General features: G+C 69.0%; 3 protein-coding genes across 3 annotated transcripts in view; 1 reads left to right on the top strand and 2 right to left on the bottom strand.

Moving 5' to 3' along the window:
- Positions 1-869: 869 nt before the first annotated feature.
- Positions 870-1,160, bottom strand: MNEG_1445 (hypothetical protein; the record flags this gene model as incomplete). Its single annotated transcript, XM_014050081.1, has 1 exon — positions 870-1,160. A coding segment is annotated over one exon (291 nt), but the record flags the coding sequence as incomplete, so codon positions are not given.
- Positions 1,161-1,911: 751 nt separating this feature from the next.
- Positions 1,912-5,851, bottom strand: MNEG_1444 (hypothetical protein; the record flags this gene model as incomplete). The annotated part of the gene is made up of 2 exons (XM_014050080.1): positions 1,912-5,346; positions 5,549-5,851. The coding sequence occupies 2 exons, from the start codon at positions 5,849-5,851 to the stop codon at positions 1,912-1,914; spliced, it is 3,738 nt and encodes a 1,245-aa protein (XP_013905534.1).
- Positions 5,852-6,948: 1,097 nt separating this feature from the next.
- The window catches only part of MNEG_1443 (hypothetical protein), a gene marked incomplete at both ends in the record, with an annotated part of 6,118 nt that continues 3,803 nt past the window's right edge, over positions 6,949-9,263 (top strand). Inside the window, 7 exons of the mRNA XM_014050079.1 lie at positions 6,949-7,080; positions 7,221-7,314; positions 7,546-7,625; positions 7,842-8,099; positions 8,289-8,424; positions 8,596-8,879; positions 9,029-9,246. Coding sequence (XP_013905533.1) covers positions 6,949-7,080; positions 7,221-7,314; positions 7,546-7,625; positions 7,842-8,099; positions 8,289-8,424; positions 8,596-8,879; positions 9,029-9,246 — 1,202 coding nt within the window. The remainder of the gene's footprint in view (positions 7,081-7,220; positions 7,315-7,545; positions 7,626-7,841; positions 8,100-8,288; positions 8,425-8,595; positions 8,880-9,028; positions 9,247-9,263) is intronic.

The raw sequence follows: 9,263 nt of genomic DNA, 5'->3' as shown, positions 1-9,263 counted from the left end.
GGGCACCAGCGGGGAGCTGCGAGCGCGGCGGATGGCAACATGCCACGACAAGAGGTCGGCGCGGCGCGCCTCGCCACGCACCGCACACCCCACCTTTGCGTTGCGCCCCGGCCCCTCGCGCGCGCTCGACGCGGCGCTGTCCTGCTGGCGTTTGGCATAATACACGCTCATGAGGTCGCCGCCCGGCTGCAGCTGCACCTGGCCGTCGAACGTCGCGATAGCGAGATCTGTGGGGCGCGGGTGGGGGCGAGGGGCGTGGGGGTTGCTGGGGGGGCTCGGCCGCGCGAGGCAAGCAGTCGGCGGCGCTCCAGGCAAGCACACGCGAGGCCGGCGTCTCGCGTCACCGCGGAGGGGGGGGAGGGGGGTAGCGGCGGATGAGTGCCGCCGACAAGCCCAAACTCTTGCAGCGCCGCCCCCGCCGAAATATCGCGGGAAGATATTGCCGCCGCGCCCCGCCCCCGGCCGCCGCGCCCCAGCCCAGAGCCGCGCACCCGCTTCGGCCTTTGTGCTGTAGGAGACGTAAGCGTAGCCGGCCGCCTGGCCTGAATCGCGATCGTACACGATTCGCGCCTCCGCCACCTGCGTGTGTGGCCGCGCACGCACAGGCGGCGAGCGTGCACCGTTAGCGCCGGGCGCGTAATCTGAGGCGGGAGTGGCGCTGGGTGACGGCGCGGGCAGTGTGCCCAGGGGCGTGGCGTCAGCAAAGCCGCCGCGAGCGGCTTGTGGGCGCGCGGCAGCCGTGCTCGCGCGTGAGTGCGCGCGTGGGCTTGCGGCGGACGCACGCCCTCCCGGCCACGGCGGACACTAGCCCGCCTTGCTGGCCAACCGCGGGCGAGCGGCTGCTCTCGTACGCGCCCCTTGCTGCGCACCTTGCCGCAGAGCTCAAACAGCTGCCGGAGCCGAGCATCTGTGAAGTCGCCGGCGGGGATGCCGCAGACTTTCAAGCGTGAGAGGTCGCTCGCTCCAGGCGCCACCGACAGGCCGCGCTGCGTGAGCGCCGTCCCTGGAACCTGGGCGAGCCCCAGGCCAGGCTGATGCTGTAGCTGCGTTTGTTGATGTTGCTGAGGCGCAAAGCCCGTCTGCAGCGCCCCGGTGGGGTGTCCCTCCGGGTGGCCTGGCCCCAGCGCCACCGTGGGGGTGACCTCGTAGAAGCGATCCATCTAAAATAGGCACACGTGGCGGCGCCAGGTCCCGTCTAGACGGTCATTTCATAACTCGATCACAGCCGGATTGCTTTGCTGAAAAGTAGCAAAAGAAGGTCCTCAGTACGTTCCTATAACTAATCGTATTCGTCCGTCACAAAGCTAGAGTGTCGCGTTATAAAGGAAAGCGACAGCTGGGCTGTGCTGCCAGTTAGCACCCGACTGCCCGGTGTGTTTTCAAACGGGGAACCGCTGGACACATGTAAATCGATAGAATTGTTTGCGTGTCTAGTGGAGGGTTACTCCAGCTCCATGTGCACACTGGTGCCTGCTGCGCCCATCCAAGTGCACGGCGTTCCTCGCAGCTCAGCAGCATAGCCAGGGGTGGCCAGCGCTCCACGCCTCTCCACCGCGCGTCGGCGGCCGTGCGACAGGCGTGAGATGATCGGCAATGATGAACTTGGTTCCCCATACTGCCTGCTCAGCGACGTTGGTGGGTTCAATCGCGGCGCACACCTCACAAGGTGCTGCAATGCCACCGTGAGCTGTCGTTCTGGTGTGGATTAGCGACGCCGTGGGAGCATCATCTGCAGCAGCTTCCCTCCATATTCAAGGGTTGAATGTGGAAAACACCAATACTTGAGAATTGCAAATTACAATGGGCCCATCACCCACACAGCGAAACAGCACCTGCACGCTCACTTTCAAATCCTTTGCAATATCATAGGAAGGAATCGGCTTCAGCGCCGGTAAGACTGTTGGCCACGCATCACTCATTACCATCCCTGCCCACAAAATCGGGCCCACCGCTGCGCCGCCTGAGGGACTGCAGCGCGTGCGTCAGGTGGTTCATTCTGGCCAGCAGCTCGTTCGCGACGCTGAGCTGCTGCCCCAGCGCGTCGTTCCGCTGCCGCAGCTCGGCCGCCTGCTCCTGGGAGTGGTGCAGCTGCCGCCGCAGAATCCCGTCCTGGTCCCGCGCCGCTTGCAGCTGCTGCCGCAGCGCCGCGGCCTCGCGCCCGAACGCGGCCGCCGCCGCCTGCGCGGCGGCCGCGGCCTGCGCGGCGGACGCCGCCGAGGCAGCGGCCGAGGCGGCGTCGGCGCTGGTGTCGGCGGCGACGTCAAACGCGGCGTCCCCGGGCGCGGCGTCCGAGGCGCGCGGGGACAGCGGCGTCGTCGCGGCCGCCAACGGGGCGTGCCCCCGCAGGCGGCTGGACGAGCGGGGTCCGGCGGCGGCGGCGGCGCCGCTGCTGGGCGCGGCGCCGCCGGCGGACGAGCTGAGAAACTGCAGCCGCTCCGCCACCAGCCCTGGCTCCACCAGCGCCGCCGCGTCGGCGCCGCCGCGGCTGCCGGTCCGCTCGGGGCTGGCTGTCGGCACGCGCTCGGCGCTGCTCGCCCAGATGTCAAGGACCGGCACCGCCCGCCGCGCTGGCGGCGCCCCGGCCGCGCCGCCCTCGGCGCTGCCGGCGCCGCCCGCGACGCCGCTGACGCGGCGGCTGCCGCTGCCGCCGGACGCCTCCACCTCGTCCAAGTCGCTGGACAAGGCGCTGCGCCACCCGGACGGGCCGTCGCCGGGCGCCGCCCCGTCCAGCTGCCGCCGCACTGCACGCGAAAGGGCCCCCAAGCTGCCCTTGCGTTTGGGCTTGACGAGCTGCGGGGAAGATGCGGCGTCCGTGCTACCGTCCGCGCTGGGCTGCTCGTCCTCTGGGTGCGTGAGGCCGGCCTCATCATCCCTGCTGCCTGTGCCCAGCGGGCCGGGCTCCACGCCGCCCGTGGCGCCATTGCCGGGTCCAGCAGCTGGGGGTTCACCGGGGTTGCTCGGGTCGCTGCTGCTGTTTTCGCTGGACCCGCTGTCAATCACTTTTCTGATGGTTTTGCTGCTGACTGCGCTGGCCTCGCGCTCCGGCCTTATTTCTGGGGTCGCCGGCACGCACTGCTGCTGCTCCTGCTGCTCCTCGCTCCTTCGCCACTCCCTTGGTGTGCTCTCGTCTGATGCCTGCTGCTGCTGCTGCTCCTGCAGCTGCGCCTGCAGCTGCTGCTTTGGCTGCTGCTGCTTTTGCTGCTGCTGATGATGATGATGATCCGGGTGCTGCTGCAGCTGTTGCTGCTGTTGCTCCTCCTCCTCCTGCTGCTGCTGCTGCTCCTCCTGCTGCTGCTGCTGCTGCTCCTGCTGCTCCTGCTGCTGCTCCTGCTGCTGCGGCTGCTTGGCTTGCTCTACGTGTTGATGGAATTGCTGTTTCTGCTGATCTGGTAGTGGCTGCTCCCGAAGATGTTGTGGCTCCTGACCCTCCAACTGCTGCTCCCCTTGAGGCAGCAGCTGCACCACCGGCTCTGGCTCTTGCACCTGCTGCGCCTTGTGCAACACTGTTGCGGGCGCCCGCGTTTCAGTGGACTCCAGCATGGCTCTCAGCCGCCGCACCTCCGCCTCAAGCTCCTGCACCCGGCTAAGCGCGGCGCGCGCGCGCCCAGCCGCCTCCTGCAGGCGCCCCTCCAGGCCGGCGGCTCGCTCCGTGTTGGCACGCAGCTGCTCGTCCGCCTCCTCGAGCTGCCGCCTCAGCTTCGCGGCGGCCTGCGCGCCCGCCGCACCCTTCTCGCGCTCCCGCTGCAGGTCGGCCGTCGCGGCCGCGAGCTGCGCCTCGAGCGACTCGGCCGCCGCCCGCTGCTCGCGCAGCCGCTGCTCGGCGTCCGCCCGCTGCCGCTCGTCGTCCGCTTGGTGCTGCTGCAGCCGCCGCTGCGCCGCCGCCAGGTCCTCCAACGTGCCAGTCAGAGCCTCTGCCAGCTTGGCCCGCGCCTCGAGCGCCGCGGCGTGGCCGTCGCGCTCCTCAGAGAGCCTCGCCTCCAGCGCCGCGAGCGCCTCTTCCTGCTGCCGCAGCCGCTCGTCCGTTGCGGCCCGCATCTCCTTACTGTCAGCGCGCAGCAGCTGGCTCTCCGCATGGTGCCGCAGGCTGTCCGCCTCACGCTGCTCCAGCAGCCGCTGCGCCGCCGCGGCGTCCGCCGCCGCCTGCGCCGCCTCGGCGGCGCGCTGCTCGCGCTCGCGGTGCAGCTGGGCGGAGAGCCCCTCCAGGGAGGCCCGCTGCTCCTGAAGGTCCCTCTCCGCCGCCGCGCCGCGCCGCTGGCCCTCGTCCCGCTGCTCTTGCAGCTGCCGCCTTGCTTCCGCCAGGTCAGCCTCGGCCCGCTGCAGCGCCGCCGCGTGCTCGTCCCGCTCGCGGGACAGCCGCTCCTGCAGGCCGGCCAGGCGCTGCTCGCCCTCTCTTAACTGTGCTTCAAACTGCTGCCTCACGGCCCCGGGGCCGGCCTCCGCAGCTTGCAGCGCTGCCGCGTGCTCGACCCGCTCTTGTGACAGCCGCTCCTGCAGGGCTTGCTCGCCCTCTCTCCGTTGCTGCTCCAGCTGCTGCCGGGCGGCTGCCAGGCCGGCCTCTGCAGCTTGCAGCGCCGCCGCGTGCTCGACCCGCTCTTGTGACAGCCGCTCCTGCAGGGCTTGCTCGCCCTCTCTCCGCTGCTGCTCCAGCTGCTGCCGGGCGGCTGCCAGGCTGGCCTCTGCAGCTTGCAACGCCGCCGCGTGCTCGACCCGTTCTTGTGACAGCCGCTCCTGCAGGGCTTGCTCGCCCTCTCTCCGCTGCTGCTCCAGCTGCTGCCGGGCGGCTGCCAGGCTGGCCTCTGCAGCTTGCAGCGCTGCCGCGTGCTCGACCCGTTCTTGTGACAGCCGCTCCTGCAGGGCTTGCTCGCCCTCTCTCCGCTGCTGCTCCAGCTGCTGCCGGGCGGCCGCAAGGCCGGCCTCTGCAGCTTGCAGCGCCCCTGCGTGCTCGACCCGCTCCCGCGCCAGCTGCTCCTGCAGGCTTGCCACATGCGGGGCGCTCTCATCGGCCTCCCTGTCGTCGGTCCACGGCTGCTCCTGTGCCTGCGGCAACGCGGGCCGCACCTGGCCCTGCCTGCTGTCCCCTCGCTGCCGCCCCTGAGCATCCGGCTGCGTCTGCCGTCCCTGCGCTTTTTGCCCTTTCACGGCCTCGAGCTCAGCCATCAAATTAGCCAGCGCGATCCTGTGCCGCTGCCGCTCCTGGGACAGCTGCAACTCCAGCTTCTCCGTGGCGCCGCGCGCCTCCCGCAGCTGGCGCTCCAGCGCTGCCTGCTGCCGCCGCGCGTCGGCGCGCGCCTCCCTGAGCTGGCGGTGGGCGTCGGCAGAGCCGGTGGCCGCGTGCTCGAGCGCCACCTGTTCATTGAAGCAGCGCGGGTTCACAGGCACTCGAGTTTGCACAGGATTCAATGGCGCGAGCTCAGGCATACATCGTTGTTGGCTTGGCGTTGGCAGCATCGCCAGGCGTTTGCGTGGACGCCGGCCATCCCAAGAATTAGCACATGCAGGCAACGAGTCAGCAGCAGTGCGCTCCCCACGACCGCCCCGCGCCGCCCACCGCATGCTTCTGGCTGCGCTCCGACAGCATCGACTCCAGCACCAGCACCCGCGCGCGCGCCTGCTGCAGCTGCTGCTCGACCGCCGCCCGCTGGCGGCGTGCCTCGCCGCGCTGCGCCGCAACCTGCCGCTGCAGCGCGGACAGGTCGGCGGCCGCCTCCTCCAGGGCCGCGGCGCTGCGGCGGCGCTCGGCCGAGAGCTGCGTCTTGAGGCTGGAGGTCGCCGTGGTGCGCGCCAGGACGCCAACCACCGTCGCCGCGCCGACGGCGCCAAAGCCCCAGAGCATGGTGCCCGCGCCCTCCATGTCTGAGGCGATGGGGGGCCGGCGCTCTGGCCCGTTTCAGCGTCGGTACGGGTGGGCGCCTGCGCGCCGCTGCGCCGGCCTGTGCCACCTGAACGCTGCGTAACAGCTGCCGGAGTGCCGCGCCGCCCCGCTGCACTGAAACCAGGCGGATAAGAGGCTATGCAGGTTTGAAGCACCTCGAGCGGAGCTGCTGGGCTATGCAAGATGCCGCGAAAGGTGAGAGGTTGAGAGGGGTAGGGGTGAGGGCTGCGAAGGATCCAGCCTGCCGGCACGGCGCCGATGTTACAACAGAGCGCGATGAGGCTGCGACATAATGCGATGGTGCCCGCGAGATCGTCATTGATATCCACCCAGACACCCTCTGATAAAGAGCAACCCAGCTGAGAAATTCATGTTGATATTGGCGACAAAAACATTTGTGTCACAATCGCAGTTGACCTGGTTGTGCATAATGGCAAGATCGTGCCGCAGCAGGTCGTTGTGCGCAGTGACTACCGGTAGCTTACGCCGTGTAGGCGGAAAAATTCGTTTACGAATGTCGCAGCTCCCTTCTCACAACACTCTTGAGCTTTTGTATACATTGGACAGGCCAAACATCCGAGAGATCGATGAGCTTTGACCGCGGCGATGCGACTGCACCGTATTAGCTGATAGGCCTCTCGGGCCGTTCAGCGGAGTCACAAAATGACATCCTGAAGAACACTCCGATCACGCAAGGGCCCTGAACCACGAGGAAAAGCCAGCAGGTGTCGCAACGCTCACTGCATAGGGGCGCGTGGGGCGCGCTCCGCTGCTGTTTCACGGCGGCCACCTACGCGGGAGCAACGGCACGTGCCGCGACATGGCGTCACCTGGCAAGGGGGATATGTCGATTGCAGTCGCTCATATCACAGTGTGCGACGAGCTAGGATGCCCCCCATGCGACGAGTTCGTGGACGCAGTGTGAGTGTGCCAGCACGCAGCATGGCATGGTTCAAGACGTTGCCGCACATCATGTCACCGCCCTGTGGCTGACGCTAGAGGAAAGCGAGCACGCTGTCGTGTTAGCACGATACACCGCTGCTTCCACCTCGCCAACGGCCGTCTATGGCTCTGCTATGCACTTCAGGCGCGCTGGCAGCTCTGCGCTGAAGCTGCCTGCCCTGGCGAGCGACAGCACGCTGTTCGCTACGGCGTCCCTGCTGCCATACACCAAATTTGAAGAGATTGACCTGTCGGGTCTGCGGCTGGTGAGCGGGTCGCGCGCACGTGCGGTCTGTTTCCTGCAGCAGACGCCCCTCGCACCGCAGCGCGCCCTACATTTGTGGCGCTCAAGCCCTGGCACATGCGCCGTACTTGCGCACCCATATGGCCGCCTCCACCACTGCAGGGTTTTGAGGGCTGGCAGGCATTGCTTGAGGCGTGCTCAAAATGCCTTGCCCTACGGGTCTTGAGCCTGAAAGGCTGTATCCTGGGCGCACTGGGTGAGCAGTTCCTACTTGTCAGCTTTGGCTCCGCCAGAGCCAAGCGCTGCAGCAATGGGGCACAAAGACGGCAGCTTGGGCAAGTTGCTTGCGATCAGAAGGGCGCCACAGGCAGGTGCAATGCTGAGGTGTGCTCGTGGTAGGCCGCAGCGGCTGGCAGCGCACCACGGCTCGCATCGTTCGACAGCTTCTGCTCAGGCTGCGTTCCTTTGGGTCTCCACACACCTGCAGGCCACGACGCGGTGCAGCAGATCGCGCAGCTGCTGAGCAGGTGCCACGTCGGCGTGCTGGACGTTTCCCAGAACGGCCTGGTGTGTGGCGCCTCAAAGCTGACAAGGGTCGAATGACCCACGCCAGTGGACTTCAAAAGATATACTTAAAAATCATGTCTGCAACAGCAGCAGCAGCAGCAGCAGCAGCAGCAGAAGAATGGAGAGATTCCAGGACGGGTGCAAGTTCCCTTGTGCGCCCAATCACACCCCGTCTCGCTGCCGCACCAACCCCGCACCACACCGTGTTGCCTGCAGGACGACGTCTTCGCATCTGCGCTCGCGCTCTCGGGCGCCGCCACCGGCGCGCGGCTCGCTGTGCTGGACCTCTCCGATAACGCAGTCGCCTGCGCGGGTGCCGCCGCGCTGGCGGCCGCTCTGGAGGGCGCGGGGGCGCGCTGCAGCCTGCGCCAGCTCGACCTGGGGTTCAATTCAATCGGGGACGGCGGTGCTTGCGCCCTGGCTGGGGCCCTGGCGGCGACGGGCATCATGTCGCTTGAGCTGGAGGGCAACCAGGTGAGAGCGAGGGCCCTGCGGCTACCCGCCGGCCGGCCGATCGCGTTGACTCCCGGGGCAGGAAGAACGATTGAGGCAGGTCCAGGCCCCGGGAGGCGGCGGCCAGCCCGCGTGCCGTTATTGCGGGAGTGATCGCGGGCTTTGGACGAACAGTCATGGCACTGCCGCCCCTCCTGTCCTCGGTTGTAGGTCGGGGACGAGGGGGCCGGCGCACTAGCGCAGGCGATCCAACGCGCGGCGGAGCTGCGGCGGCTCAACCTCAACTTCAACGCCTTGACGGGGCGGGGGCTGGCGGCGCTTGCGGCGGCGCTGTCGAGGCGCCCAGGTGCGATGCGTCTCTGGCCGCGGCGGCAGGACGGCCGCCACCTGCTGTATGCAAACGCTGCTTGCTTGTGCAGCTGCAGGCTTGCAGCCGCCACATAGGATCCGAGGGGGGCGTTTGGAGCATCTACTGGCTGCCCTCACTATTCCCGCCCCGCTCAACCCTCCACCGCAGGCACGCTCCAAGAGCTTGCCGCGGCAGGCGCCTCCGACCCCGGCCGCTTGGACGGCGCCGCCGCGCTGCTGCACGCCGCCGCGGAGAGTGGGTGCTCTCTGCAGCTGCTGGATGTCAGGGGGGTGCCCCTGTGCGGCGCCGGCCTGGACGCGCTGTGCGCGCTGCTGGCGGCGCCGGGCTCGCCGCTCGCGTCGCTGCGCGCTGACGTGGCGGGCAAGGACGGCGCGGAGCGCGTCGCTCAGGCGAGCGGCGGCGCGGCGGCCTGGGGGGCGTGCGCGGAGGCTGTGCGCTGCGCGCGCTGGGGCTTCCCCGCTCCTGCTCACCCACCCACTCCGCCGCCCCCCTAAGCTTCCTGCTCCTTCACACACGATTGGACTAGCCGGCCCATCGCCCAACCCCAGCCCCCGCCACCTCCCACTTGACCTGATGTCAGGTCCTGCCGGCCAACGGCACCCTGGCCAACCTCATGCTCGGCGGCCCCGTCCCAGAGCACGTCCTCTCCTTCATCGGCGCCGCGCTGAGCGCCAACGCGCTGGCCCGCCGCGACGGCCCGGCGGGCAGCCCCCCCAAGCCGCCGCAGCTTCAGCCGCAGCTGCCCGCGCCGCCCCGGGGCCGAGCGCAGGACGAGCAGCAGCGCGAGGAGGCGCCGCAGTGCGCCGCGCCGGCGG

The sequence above is a fragment of the Monoraphidium neglectum genome, assembly GCF_000611645.1.
Source record: "Monoraphidium neglectum strain SAG 48.87 unplaced genomic scaffold scaffold00144, whole genome shotgun sequence".
In the NCBI taxonomy this organism is placed as follows: Eukaryota; Viridiplantae; Chlorophyta; class Chlorophyceae; order Sphaeropleales; family Selenastraceae; genus Monoraphidium; species Monoraphidium neglectum.
Note: the sequence above shows the minus strand (reverse complement) of the source record. Positions and strands in the feature narration are given on the sequence as shown.